The sequence below is a fragment of the Monomorium pharaonis genome, chromosome 2 (assembly GCF_013373865.1).
Source record: "Monomorium pharaonis isolate MP-MQ-018 chromosome 2, ASM1337386v2, whole genome shotgun sequence".
Lineage (NCBI taxonomy): Eukaryota > Metazoa > Arthropoda > Insecta > Hymenoptera > Formicidae > Monomorium > Monomorium pharaonis.
The window spans coordinates 13,306,564-13,322,166 of NC_050468.1; the positions used below are offsets into that span (position 1 = coordinate 13,306,564).

Below are 15,603 nucleotides of genomic sequence, written 5' to 3' on the forward strand. Positions count from 1 at the left end.
ACACATACTTCCCTAGCGCGTCTTTTGCAAACAAGTCGCGCGAGCATTGTTTGTTCGCGCCTCGCTCATGCAAACAATCTGCGTGATTGCAAACGATTTCATGTCATTATGCACGACGGAGCAGAAGTTCCCTTGAATTATAAATTGGAGAACGTGAAAATTTATCGGGAAATAATATTTCTCAAAGTTAGTCCTTTCCGTTTGAACATTATCACATCGAAAGAAAAATATTTGGAAAAAAAGATTGTAATTGTTACAATTTAAATATAGTTAAATTTGATGCCAAAAATAACTTATTAATAATATATATAATCATGTTTGGTGCTAACGATATTTAAATTATAATAATTGTAATTACTTATTTATTAGTGCGACACATATATTATTCTTATTAATATTTGTAGTAATAATAACTACAAAAATGGTGTTCCTATTTTAATAATTATTTTAACATTTAATTGCGGTTACAAATATTATACTAAATAATTTTTTTAGTACATTATTAATAAAAACGCAAAACACAATTACTAATTCTGTTCACATTAATGATTCTATCGCGACGTAAACGTTAAATCCAGTCGCCAGTTGGCAGTCATCCGTTTATCTTTAAACAAATAAAAAATAGCGTTTATTTAATAGGGAATTTATGTACGCCTTGGAAAGATATCGTAAAAACCCCGTAAGCATTAGTTTTTTGTAATAATATGAAAATGATATTTTAATAGTATTTTATGAAATTGCACTCAAAAGAGGGAAGAACTAAAAAGTACAAATAACGTATTGTTACTTTCTACAAACTTTATTTTAATTATTTTATAAACTTGTCTTGTACCACTGAATTATAAATATGCGATGGAAACATAGCATAGAATTGCATAGCAATTCAAATATCTCAGCTGACTTAAACGACTTTCGAAATAAACGACTCGAGTAACTAAAACTGAGCGTGATTAATATACTTATCTTCGCACTTGACGCAATCTATTCGTTCGCGCATTGCTAAGCTGTTCAGGAATATTCCCGGAGTTCGAGTCGGCCGATCGAAAGAATCGACTCATAAATTTATTGATTCTCCGTCTTACCAAGCTGACGTTTTTCTCTTTCTATTTTTTTATGATCGTGCCAGTCGATATGGCACGTACATCATGGCGCCTCCTCGATGTGCGATACGTATGTGCACATATTAATAGATCTGTCATTATTCTCGCGGTATAGAGATATTTTGTCGTGGGTGTAACGATACTCGCGTTACATACAAAAGATGCAGTCGCGTAGATATTAATTTCGTAATCGATTGTGAATGGATACTCCGGCGATCGGCAATGGTGGGAAATATTAAGATGAATTCTGAACCTCTTTTGATCACTAGAATTCTCATTAATCAAGCAAGGCTCGTTAGACTCATCCGATGCATTTAAATAATGTACCGTGTTGTAAATAATGTATCGGACGCCAGCATTCTTGATAAGTCTGTATTCTTGACAGTAACAATAACACAAGTAGCAAAATATTCCGTTATTCGCTTTTTGATCATATAAGTTGTTTCCCTCTTTTTTTTTTTTTAAGGTTGTATTACATATATTTTAATAATGAAAAAGTTACAAAAAACAATTACAGTACAATTACTATTTTATATTTGTTTTGTATTTAAAAGTAATGCAAAATTTTTACAGCAATTTTTTACTTGGATCAAAAATCAATTGATTTAGAAATGTGTTTTAACAAGATGTAATTAAAAAATTATAACAAAAATCAGAATTAAAAATATATAAATATTTCAAGTATTCAAAATGATACATAAATTAGTTGTTCTATAAATAAACAAAATTTATTTAAATATTTGTTTATATTATTAAAATTAATTTTTATTTAAATACATCAAAATAAATTTTATTCATAGTAAATATATATATATATATAAAGCTATATATAGCTTATTTTAAATAATAACACATTTTTAATTTTAATTTATTTTGTAGGAATTAAAATACGTTTTTAATTTTTTGAATTTAATAATACGTAATCTTTCAAAGTGATTAAACAATTTGCAGTTTTAAATAAAAACATGAGCGTGCGTTGTCGACGAAAGGTTAAATATACGCACATAAATTTCGTTACATTATGGCGCCGCGGAAATTTATGCGTCTAAAGTTATGAAAGTCACGGAAGTGCATCAGACTTGCATATAAATGCTAGTGATGACAATATACTCGATGATATCTTAAAATTTACTGTAAATTCTTTAAACAAATGGAGAGCGGGTGCGTCTTGCGCATTATGTAGAATACTCTTTAAGGTATTTCTCCCGGAATTATAGCCAAAAAGCTAAATTCGTGCAAATTGAAGTGAAATATGAGTCGCTTATATTTCGCGCAGTAAGATTATTTTTCTGGTAACGGTTTGATCTCTCCTCTTTCTACTGTAAGTAGACTTATTTAGACGTTTATTGTTTTAAGTTATTTTAACATAAATTTTTGCTTCTTATTTATTTATATGACAGTAGTTATTTTTAAGAAAACTTGAATAAAATTTCAAATCTCTCGGTTATGGCATTTTTAAAAAATCACGAACTTGCCACACTGAGATAATGCTACCCCACGTCATATATTTCGTTATAACTTCCACAAAAATCAACCAATTTCAAACAATTTTTTTAATCGAAACGACTTCAAGGAATTTGTTTATGTATAGAGAAATATGAAAACAAAATAATAGCTTCCGAAAATATTTGCTTATACAAAAAAGTAACACTTGATTTTTGGAAAAGCGCATTTCTACTTATTTACTTTTTACGCATGCATGTGTAACTTAAATTTTCGTAGAACGATTTCATCTCAATTATATAGAAAAGAATTTTTTAATCTATAAAAGCAGTAAAACGTAATCGTTCTACAAAAATTACTGGGTTTTATCGATAAAACAGACCTGTCTCCAACATCCCCAACCCTAGATACTTTTTGTTTGCGCGCTACGCGGATGTAGTGAAAGAGAATCGTATAAATCCAGCAACACTTTCAGAAAGATCTCAGATAATGCTCACAGTTGCTAACTTCGCAGTTGATAATTTTCAAAATGGCAAAGTTTTATCTCCAAAATTTACCTCAGTGTGGTACCCTATAGTTAATTTAGATAAACAAAAATTGATGTTTATCGACTACTTCAGTAAAATCTACACACAAAGAGAGATTGTACCGACTATTCCGAACTTTTCTTTAAATTCTTGTCATATTGAAGAGCATCCAGACTGAAGATCAAAACGTTTGGAGTAATATCAAGTACATCTCTATTTCAAGTTTGTTGAATTCTTTTCTTTAGTCTACATTATAACAACAGCAAAGACTCATTTATTTAATAATTATTTTAACTTTGATTTATTCTAGGTGCCAAGAATTTACAATACTAAGATTAGATTTGTAATATTAAGATTTTGCTTCTGTAAATTTATTATAATTCTATCCAGTGTTGTTGTTCAAAATTAAGAGAAGTTTGGATAATATTATTTCTATATCAATGTTACTTTCAATATATTTTAAATATATAAACATTGAATCTTGTTTCGAAAGTATAAATTATAAATCTATTTAAGTATTTTGCGATTATATTGATGAATCGAAGAAAATAAGCACATAAAGTCATGGGATTAATGATTATCTTGTTTTTTTTTTTTTTTTCAGTAAATTGTTGCGGCAAAGTCTAAAATCTGGTGCATCTAAACATGGAACTGACACGATTACCTTCGCCACTGGCTTTGGCTTTGGCCCTGGCCTTTCTTTCGACGGTACACCGTTGCGACGCCGCCTCGGAAAGTATAATAGGTGAGTATTATGAGCGCACATAAAGCCCAGCAACGACGCATGCAACGATTGCAAGCGTGTTATTTTGATAGCTGACTAATGATCAGACTCAAAAGGGTGCCAACATCGAAACTCAATCGATGCCGTTCGGCTGCATCCAGATTAGTATACGAGAAGTGCCATCGTGTTGTTCTCCGAGAGTTCTCGATACATATAATATATTCATGGCACATGAAAAAAATCTCTCAGAATTTACCTTTAAAATCATAATACTTGTAGGCAACATTATATTTCAAAAAATGTTATTATAATTTAGTAAAATTTATTATAATTTAAACAATTTATTTTATGTTATAAAGTATAATTTTATATCGTAAAATAAATTAAAATAACAATGTTGTAAAATATAATTATATTATAAAATAGAGTTTAGTTAAATTTTCCTAAAATTATAGTAAAATTATGATCTCTTAATAATAATTTAGAATATTCTCTTGATATAAAAAAATCAACGAAAAGGCAGAAATAACGCGTATTAATTAAGGGCAGCATAAAACTATTGTTTTTGTCTTATTTGCGTTCGCGTTTCGTAATAATTGTATCGAGTGACACTTCATGTTATACGAATACGTATACAAATACGACCTGACAAGAGCTATGTATGAATATTACTGCCGAAGGGATCGAATTCCCGATTTCAGTTGCTTTGCTATCTCGCAGCGCGCTCGCGAGTCCGTCACGCTCCATTTACGTCTTTTAAATGCTCTATTCTTAGCCTATCTCCATTATCTGCCGTTCTATTTGCGCCGGAATCGAGTCGAATCTCACAGCTCGTACGAATCATCGCGGAGCAGGTCGCCGTGTCTGCCTCGCATTCTCATAAGAATTGCTGCTTTGTTCATCCGCAAGTTTATGTGAATTATCGGTGTCGAATTAGCCCCAGTTTTCCATTATCTGGTTAACTTGTGGTTAAATTTAACCTGATGTTTTATCCAATGAGGCTTTATTTGAATGAAGCTTAATGGAGCTTAATGTTTCACTCTCTTTATGAATTCACCTAATCATAATAAAATGAGATTTGATTTGAATGCAGAGATTTATAATAAAAAGACTTTAATTAAGAATTAAAAAGGTCGAGTCTCAACTAAGATAATACAAAATTTCTTTTATTCCGTATAACTGTTTTATAATTGAAGTTCGTAATTTAATTATCATATGATTGTTGCAAATTATCCAAATAATTCAGCTTAATATAATTAGGACATAATTTTGTGCATTGATATTCTTATTAAGACGACTGATTTGATCTCATGTTTTACGATCATTAATTGCACGTATAGAAAATTGTAAGACATCAGTCAACGACACAGTCGATTTCACGAAGTCAATCCGATAATAATGACATCCTGGGCATTTTTGCGCGTGTACGTAATTTTCGTCGAAAATTGCATCCATAATTGCGTGCATAATAATCTACGTGAAACAACAACCAGCAGTAAGTTCGGTCTGAACGACCACTTATGCCGAGTGTAACGAGTGCGTTAATCCTTTCTGGTCTCCTCCCTCTGCCTTTTGCTTTTATACGATTATGTGTAACGTATGCTACGGTGGGCTAAGTGCATCTTAGAAATTGGCCGCGTTCGTCGGCAAAGAGCATTTCCCGTTGCCTATCCGGGGCTAATCGGCGACCGACCCGCGCTGTTTCGCTAAAGTCACGAGGCTAAAGTACGGCTCCATAAACGCTTCGATACGCCGCGCCGCGCCGGAGCCACGGGATACCGTATCTCATAAGGAGAGCGCCCGTCTTAGCGCCGCATTAGCGCCGCCCAAGACCGATTAAGTTCACGCGGCGCGACTTTCTTTCGTCCGACAATTAATCCTAAACTATGGCACTGCACATAAGGCGTCAGTGTCTTTCGTTTCAAATTTTCAACTGCAAGCAAAAATTTGCAATTTAAAATGTTTAATATATTTAGAAATACATACGTAACTGGTACTTTTATATTTATTTTCTAATTTATTATTACAAATCTCTTCTCGATATTTTATGAAATACACGATATGTTATGGTAAAATATAGTAAAAAGAATATTAAAGTACATTATTTTTGTTTATATTTTATATTTTAAACTGACTTTAAAGTTATTTCCTGTGTTGTACCAAATTTAGAATAAAATTTAGAATAAAATACTCAAATTTTGTTTGGTCTAAAAAAAAAAGACGCGAAAAAACGAGTTAATTCATCATGTTCTTAATCCATTCTAGTTTTCTACTGTTATACATACACATACATAATTGACAACTAAATCTCAATTAAAAACTAATCGTCACTTAATAATTAATATAAAAATTAAGCTGTGTTATAATTAGATTATAATCAAAACTCCTAGATTAATAAATAAAATTTAAAAGTAATATTATTCAAGATTTTTTCATAGTTTGCATCACTATAAGTATACGATTATTACTACTAATATTATTATAATACTATAAAAATTATATTTCTGATTATAATTATTTTACTATGCAATTACAGTTGCAAATATCACATATTCTTCTATCAGTATAGAATTAAATTTCATTTTATAGTAAAAAGATAATTAAATATTTATAATTGCTGTGTGTGTAATTAAATATTTAATAATAAATATAATAATAGTCAATAATAAATATATAATAGTCAAACAACTGTTAACTAAACAGTTGCTAAAGAGGATTACTAAATATTATTAACTATTTGGTTATATTAACTGAACATTTAATTGAAATACTATTTCATAAAAGTTTAGTGGCTATTATCCAGAATTGTTTGTTATTACCAAACTTTTTTTTTTAGTGTATTTATGTAAAATTTAATTTCAATTTTAATTTAATGTTTTAATGCTACGTATATACATGCTAATGACATCCACATTCTTTTTTTGAAAATTATGGTACTTATGTATATAAATAATAATTCTTTACATAATTCATTGTCCATTTTCCCTTCATATGTAAAAAAAATCAAATTCTTTTATATATTACTTATTTGGTCCAACGACATTTAAAAAACTAAGTTTTCAGTTTAAATGTTTCGAATCAATTAAAATTGTAAAGTTGTCATATCATTTTTAAATACAGTTTTATAACAATTTAATCTATTAATTGTAAAAGAGTAAAAGTATTATTAGGTCAGTACATTGAATTCTTGTCATAATTATTTTTTGTAGACTAAAAAGCTACGACTTTTTAGTAATGTTGTCATAGAAAATGAACAATAAATAAATACTATAGCTTCCATAACCAAATGTGTATAATTATAATGACAAATGGAGTACTATTTTCTTTGATTATACAAAATTTAACTACGTTTATTTCACCCGTAAATTCGCATCTGTCGAATGAATGGCATGAATTTCACGCCACTTTTTGCGCGCTCTCTTCAGACTGCTCTCCGAGTTTTTAACCGTGCAAATAGCTCGAGGAGCACAAGGAAAAAGATAAAAGCATCCGGAAGAGATGGCAAAGAGATAGAGAAAAAGAAAAATGAAGAGATGAAAGAAAGTAATTAAGAGAGATAAAGGAGAAAGAGAGGTTGTGGTGCAAAACTGTTACTTACATGGCAAGCATACGCAAATGTTTCGTGATTTATTACACGCGTTTCGCCGCTTTTCCGTGGAAGATCACGGGCAAAATATACTGGGCGAATGAAGGAAAGGAATGTACAGATAAATAAAAAGGAAGGAAAGAAAGAAGAAAAGTGTTTAGAGGGAAACGGTCGTGAACGCCAACCAACTTTTCTTGCACACGCATTCCTGCGCACTTTGAAGTAATATACCAAAGTTTTTTCTCCAATAGTTAACAAAAGCGACAGGAGAATATAATAATTGTTATTCGTGTTAATAATATTAGCATTAATGTCTCGAAAACGAACGAGGAATCTCTGATTACTGCCACTTATTATTACAACGTGAGTTCTCATGATGTCACTATCTATTTAATAGTCACAATACTAACCGCTTTCACTTTGATAGTCGGCATTTGATATATCTTCGGGGAGTTCCGAGAAAAGTTACGAAAGTTATCGCTCGATTGAAATGAATAATCAATTCTACTTATTTCTGCTTGCTTTTTCACGCAATAATTTTTATGACACTATTACAAAATTAATTTCTCAATCTCGGGAAAAAGATAAGAAAATTATTAAATCAATTCTCCTCTCGAAACGGATTCTTAAATTATAAATTGATAGAAATTAAGTATTTTTTGTTTCTTACACATTTCGCAAAAATACTTATATTGATTTTAAAATGCTATATTAAATTATGTTATAAACTCTTTTGTTTTATGTAACTTTTTTATTTATTATTTTAAAATACTTTATTGTACTCACAAACTTTTGATTTCATTATTATAAAATAAAAATATTAATATAATCTTTTTAAACGTGTTAAGACAAGACAAATTTTAGAATCGAACAATTTATGCATGTGCGATAAAATATAAATCTTTAAATATTCTTAATAGAAAGTGACAGTATTCAAAAATTTTACAATCGTTCATCCGAAAAGTCATCAATGAAGCAAATATCTAATTGATTCTCTCTCGTGAGATTTTTCATGAATAGATAAATAAGTCGAAGGAATAGACGATATGATATCCACCTCGAAAACTGCACGACGCGTTAAATCTCTGAGAGCAGTGACAGAGTACACAAAGCGCTTTGTCGAGGGAAAAAAACGCCAAACTTATCGTCTCTATTGAGAAGACGAATGAGAAGGAAAGACAAAAAGAAAAGTGAGAAAGGCGATATTTTATTCTGCTCTAGAATGTGCTATTTTATCTGAACAAATAATTAAAAGTATATAAAGTCGCAAATAGTAGGAATAAAATGATCACTCACGCGCTCTCTCCTATATTTGAATGGAAATTTGAAAATAGAAAACAAGCGATATTTGGTTGAAATTTAACGATCCGGATTACGCTTTGAGAGTATAAATAAAGAAAAGAGAGAAAGAGAGAGAAATGGAGTTTTACAAAAAAGTTGCTTAAAGTGTGCAGGAATACGTGTGCGAGGGAACCGGGAGGGACGTTGGTGATGGCGGCTTCGTCGACCTAGCAGCGGAGCGCGACATGATTTTCGCTGGGAAATGGACAATTTAACAACCGGGATGCGTCCTAAGGTACGTTCTGTACGGCGTTGTCGCGCCTAATTGTTTATAGGGCAACACGATAACGAGAATGAGGAGGAACGGGATTTAAAAAAAACCAGGAAGTTCGTCAGTGAAAAAGTTCACCACAGTGATCTTAAATTCAAAAAAACTCAATTACAAAATATATATGTTTCTCATATATAATTTCACAAACAATTTCAATCGGAAATTATTCTGAAAGAAGCTTACCGAGTAAAACTCTATCTGCTATTTAAAATTATGCTACTTGAAATTAGCTTAACTTACAAAGACTTAATTCTAATTCTAATCGCGAGTCAATTACGGAGAAAGCGGTATCTCGCTTGCTCGCAATTTCTAAAATACGTTTCAGTGTATTGTATTAAATTCAGCGAATGGTGGAAGTCTCATAATATTAGAACGTTACTAGAAATGATTATTAGAAGCAATCCACCACGCGTCCATCATGCGCAATCGCAATCCAAAATGTAACAGTAAACCTATGAACGTTTCGGCTCACGTACAATGTGTACGAGGAAGCTCCTAGCATACGAAATCGATTGGACGAAGTCGAACGATTAGAATACTGTGTTGTGTTATAGCGTCTCTATCGCACTCGCCGTATCGGGATATTGCGGTGTGATATAAAACCGATACCACGCTCAAGCGTATATTATACTCTACCTGTTCGTTCTTTTCATTGCGATTGTTGCTGTTCGATTACAGGAAGCCGTGAGACCTGCGACACCGAGGGGGAAGACATCACCGTCGACAAGATCTTGAACACCAGTTGCTTCCGCTGCATCTGCAAGGTAAACTGCACACGCTTAATCGACCTCTAATGGCACGCGAAATTACAATTGAATAGATGCCGTAAAAATTTGACAAGACAGACGAATTTCGTCTTTCGAGAACTTAAGGGAAAGACGTCCCTTAAGATTAAAACTGTTAGCTCTTGACAATTCCAAGTATTCGAAGCTTTAAGGGTTCGAAAGTTCCAAGTTTAAAGTTAACTTCAAACTTTGAAGTTTCAAGTTAACTAGATAAATTTTGAACTTTTGAATTATTGAAACTTCGAACTTTGAAAGTTTGAAGTTAACTTCAAAATTCGTAGCTGCAAAAGTTCGAAATTAATTTTAATATTTGAAGTCGTCAAAAATAACATCTTTAGATTTTATCCCAATTTCACTGTCAAATCAAGACACGTAGTGTTGTAAATTGGAAAGCTGGCAAAGGTACATTAATTCGTAATAAATCAAACTCTATGTGGTTGAGTAATTCAAGAGTTGAGATATAATTTACAGAACGATGAAGAATTGATTTCGAATCCGAATAACCAAAGAATAACGCAAATGAGAAACGTCTCGTGTATGTACAATAACGCGAAATAATTTCAATACGAAAGAGGAATGCGAGCAGAGGGAGAATAGCAGGCGAGAAACACGTATGTATCGAGTGACGCGCCGGCAAGACTAGCGGGAATCGCGAAAAAATCCGTCTGGTCGTATTCGATACGCCGGTTCTCCTCTTAAAGAGAAAGATCGGCGGGGTCGGCGGGAGGGGTGTCAGGGAGGGAGGGAATGAAGAAACCGCGAGGGAAACCAAGGAAAGGGGGAGGGGAGAGATGCGTGACCGTTTTCATAGTCCAGTTCGTAGATTGTGTCGTTATCAAACACGAGACACGACGAGTGGCAACGCCATGTGGTGACGGAACGGTTAAAGGGGTTAAAGTAGCTTGGCCTGGTTCGGGAGGTCAAAAGAGAGGAATTTCCACATCGATCCGTTCGACACGATTGATTCGCGGTTGCATAGCGCACGTACGCACGCACGCACGCACGCACGCACACACATACGCACCTACGAACGGCTGTCCGTCGGTCGTTTGCGCGTGCATCTTATGACGCGCCGCGTAGCCTCGTTGCATCTCTCCCGACACACCGCGGCGACTTGCATCGCGTATGATCTTTAGCGCGACCGCGGCGATTTATTTGCGCGTTTAGTTCATTGACTCGGCGACTCGTGGCCGACAGAGATGAGGCTTCTTGTTTTCGCCCCGCTGCCGCCAACGCCAGCATTGCTACCGCTGCCATTACCGCTGCTGCTGCTGGTGCTGCTGCGATTGCTACTGTAACGAGCGGCATGCTGGCAGCGGCGTGTGACATAATTATTTGTTTGTTGCGCCGAAGCGGTTGGCCGCAATCAATCACTCGCGATTTATGAGACACGATCATAAATCGCCTAAATAAACGAACGTTTAACTCTAGCTAGACGAGTGGCTGAGCGTTTTATTTCTTCTCATATTTCTTATTTATTACTTTCTCTAATTATGTGATTATTCATGTTTACAAAATTACTTAGTTTTTTAATTGCATTTTACTGTGCAATTGCATAGTAAAATGATTAAAGTCAGGAATTTCATTTTTAAAGTGGTCATTACTATAATATTATTAATAATAACTATATGCTATATTTTAAAGCTGTATAATTTACAGTACAATTTTTTAATACTTGACATAAGTATATTATTATTGGAAATATTATCGAAGATGTTACAAATATTATTGAAAACTTGTGTTTTGTTTGTAGATATTCGAAAGAATATTTTAGTGGCAAACAAGAATAAATTAATTTTTGTTTGTCACTAAAATATTCTTTCAAATATTTATAAGCAAAACACAAATTTAATCGTAAAACAATCATTTAAATAAACAAGCAAAAAATATTATAAAACGGGTTAGATAGACAAAATTATTAATTTAGAAAGAGTAAAGAGTAAAATAAACCTGGATATGGTTTTTATGCAGGGCACTAGAACACAACAATGCGCGCGCTTCGCGCGCGCCACTTAGCATTTTTATATTGAACATTGCACTTTTTTTTCTTCTGTAATATTACTCTCACACACTTTATCATATTTAATGCCCTTCTCTATCTCACGCTCCTTCTCCCCCTCTCTAAATTACTAATTATATTATTAATGATATTAATTATATTATTTTCATATTGTTCAATATTACTCTTACATTTTACGTTCTTATTTAATCCTCGTCTTTATCTCTCACGCTCTCTCACTCTCCACCCTCCGCCCCTCTCTCTCTCTCTCTAAACACAAATTAGTAATTATATTATATTTTCATGTTTCTTAATATCACTCTTACATACTTTCACTCCATACTTAATCCCCTTTAAATAAATTAAAAATTATAATATATTATATGTAATGTTACCTGTTAATTTTCAATCAATTTTCAAAACTTTCACTTTCTGGCGAACTCTTTAGAAAATTATTGTACGCGTCCGGAACTATATGAAAACTGCGTTAAAATAAATAAATCTGTCGATATTCAATAAGCACTTCACGTCCAGCTTTCAAAATTCAAGTTTTTCGGGTAAAATAATTGTTTAAAAAATGTTTTAATTAATTATATTACCGGAACTTCTTAGAAACTTATTGTACGCGTCCGAAACTATATGAGAATGGCGTTGAAATAAATAGAACTGTCGATATTTGTGACAAACATCTCACCTTTAGCCCCCAAAATTCAAGTTTATCGGGCAAAATAATATTTAAAAAAATGTTTTAATTAATTATATCACCGCAACTCTTTAGAAAATTACTGTTCGCGTCCAGAACTATATGAAAACTGCGTTAAAATAAATACATCTGTCGATATTCGATTAGCACTTGACGTGTAACCTTAGAAATTCAAATTTTTCGGGCAAAATAATTGTTTAAAAAATGTTTTAGTTAATTATATCACCTGAACTTTACAGAAACATATTGTACGCGTCCCGAACTATATGAGAATTACGTTCAAATAAATAGATCTGTCGATATTCGAATAGCACTTTACGTCCAGCCTTAAAAATTCACGTTTTTCGGGCAAAATAATTGTTTAAAAAATGTTTTAATTAATTATATCACCTGAACTCTATAGAAACATATTGTGCGCGTCCCGAACTATATGAGAATTACGTTAAAATAAATAGATCTGTCGATATTCGATTAGCACTTGACGTGTAACCTTAGAAATTCAAATTTTTCGGGCAAAATAATTGTTTAAAAAATGTTTTAGTTAATTATATCACCTGAACTTTACAGAAACATATTGTACGCGTCCCGAACTATATGAGAATTACGTTAATATAAATAGATCTGTCGATATTCGATTAGCACTTGACGTGTAGCCTTAGAAATTCAAGTTTTTCGGGCAAAATAATTGTTTAAAAAGTGTTCTAATTAATTATATCACCTGAACTTTATAGAAACATATTGTACGCGTCCCTAACTATATGAGAATTACGTTATAATAAATAGATCTGTCGATATTCGATTAGCACTTGACGTGTAGCCTCAGAAATTCAAGTTTTTCGGGCAAAATAATTGTTTAAAAAATGTTTTAATTAATTATATTACCTGAACTATATAGAAACATATTATACGCGTCCCGAACTATATGCAAATTACGTTAAAATAAATAGATCTGTCGATATTCGATTAGCACTTGACGTGTAGCCTTAGAAATTCAAGTTTTTCGGGCAAAATAATTGTTTAAAAAATGTTCTAATTAATTATATCAGCTGAACTTTATAGAAACATATTGTACGCGTCCCTAACTATATGAGAATTACGTTATATTAAATAGATCTGTCGATATTCGATTAGCACTTGACGTGTAGCCTTAGAAATTCAAGTTTTTTGGGAAAAATAATTGTTTAAAAAATGTTCTAATTAATTATATCACCTGAACTTTATAGAAACATATTGTACGCGTCCCGAATTATATGAAAATTACGTTAATATAAATAGATCTGTCGATATTCGATTAGCACTTGACGTGTAGCCTTAGAAATTCAAGTTTTTCGGGAAAAATAATTTTTTAAAAAATGTTTTTATTAATTATAACACCATAACTTTTTTAAAAACTATTGTACGCGTCCGTATCTATATGGGAACTGCGTTAAAAAAAACAGAACTATCAATATTCAACCAGTATCTCATGTCTAGACCTATAAATATAAGTTTCCCATTTAGATAGTTGTTGAAAAATACTTTTAAAATTTTTAAATTAACTAATTTTGTCTATCTGAGATGTCAGTTACACCAAATCCACGTGCGCAGACGTACACGCATATATACGTATGTTTTGTAACAAAAAATTATTTTTTCATTAATTTAACCATCAGAACTATTGATAGAACGTCTCTAAATGATAGGACTCTATAGATTTAGTCTTCTCTGTGTTCGTATATTCAAAATACGGTGAGATGCTATTATGTGATTTTGGAAGTTAGCATCTCATTTATAAAATTTTAATTAAAATAAATAATTCAACGGAACTATTGTTGATACCTATCAAGAACTGTAGAACTATGCTGGATGCAAGTAATTCTGCAGTATTTTTATGAGATGCTAAACTTTGAGATGCTAACTTCACACACGTTTAATCGGCATCGCGGAAAAGCGACAACAATACTTCGAGAGATGCGAGTATCGATGCCATGCCCTTTTTTAGAAAGGATTCTTACTTCTCCCCCCCCTTCTCTCTCTCTCTCTCGCTCTCTTTCTCTCTCTCTCTCTCTCTCTCTCTCTTCCTCTCGTATATTTTTTATTTGGCTCTTTTTTCTTTTTCCCTGATTTTTTGTAATTATTTCAATCAACTATCAAAAGTGACAGTTTGACAGCTGAAAATGACACGAAGTAGTTTGACAGCTGGAAATGACACGAAGTGAAGAAAGTCACAACGCACTTAACAACGAGATAGCGAGACAGCCAATCAGCATCTCGGAAAAGCGGCAACAATAAATTCGATTTGATTTAACATCTCCTTTTTTAGATAGGATAATGAGATTATGTCACAATTTCATCACAATTGTTTTTTTTTTTCTGAACAAGTTTTAAAGTCGTTTCGGAAACAAATTCAAATTTAATAGAAACTGCATAATAACTATATTTTCTCTCTATTTAACATTATATAGCACTATCGACTCTTTATTCCATAACTCTGATTCTCATTTTTTTACATATACAATTATTATATACGAAATATAAATACATATTAATTATATATAAATTCCACAAAAAATAACAGTATTCCAGTATGAAAACTGGACTAATAATGTGGAAATTATTAGATACAATTAATTATATTTCATCATATTGCAGCATCTCTATAAAGGGATCTCGTTATGCCCCGAGTTGCCCTCTATTTCTAAATAAAAAATATAATTAATTAATATATATAGCTAATTAAATTATAGAGTATTACAAATACGTATGATTACGGTGCAATTAAATGAAGAAATAAGATAATTTAAAGATTTTAACAATAAAGTAAAAATCGGGTTTATGAATTTATAATTATTACACAAGTAATTTTTATTTAAACTTTTTTACTTTATTAAGCTTTGTTTTTCCCCCAAGTTTTTGTTTATGATCGTTTTTGCTTGTTTTTATCTCTCTTCGTGTTTATTACGGAAATGATTAATTGATTTTTGAGCGAGTTGCGTAAAAATGTCGATTTTAGGCGAGGGAGCCTAAAAAGCAGGGATCTTTCTTCCGCGGCATGCTTAATTAGGTCTGTCTCGCGCGTCTGATACATGTGCGATCGTCCGATCCACGTTAAATTATTAGTTTACGTAATTCTGACAGAAGATAA

General features: G+C 32.1%; 1 protein-coding gene and 1 long non-coding RNA gene across 3 annotated transcripts in view; one reads left to right on the forward strand and one right to left on the reverse strand.

The window, feature by feature from the left end:
* Window positions 1-9,739, reverse strand: part of LOC118644342 — a 37,177-nt gene extending 27,438 nt beyond the window's left edge. The window contains exon 1 of the long non-coding RNA XR_004962153.1: window positions 9,629-9,739. This is a non-coding gene — a long non-coding RNA (uncharacterized LOC118644342). The remainder of the gene's footprint in view (window positions 1-9,628) is intronic.
* The window catches only part of LOC105832292 (BMP-binding endothelial regulator protein), a 49,638-nt gene that overhangs the window by 22,794 nt on the left and 11,241 nt on the right, over window positions 1-15,603 (forward strand). For both annotated transcript variants that reach the window (XR_001138730.3, XM_012673110.3), the window contains exons 2-3: window positions 3,675-3,815; window positions 9,671-9,756. Coding sequence is in view for 1 of the 2 variants with exons in the window: in XM_012673110.3 (XP_012528564.1) it covers window positions 3,716-3,815; window positions 9,671-9,756 (186 nt within the window). In the remaining variant the exon portion in view is untranslated. The remainder of the gene's footprint in view (window positions 1-3,674; window positions 3,816-9,670; window positions 9,757-15,603) is intronic.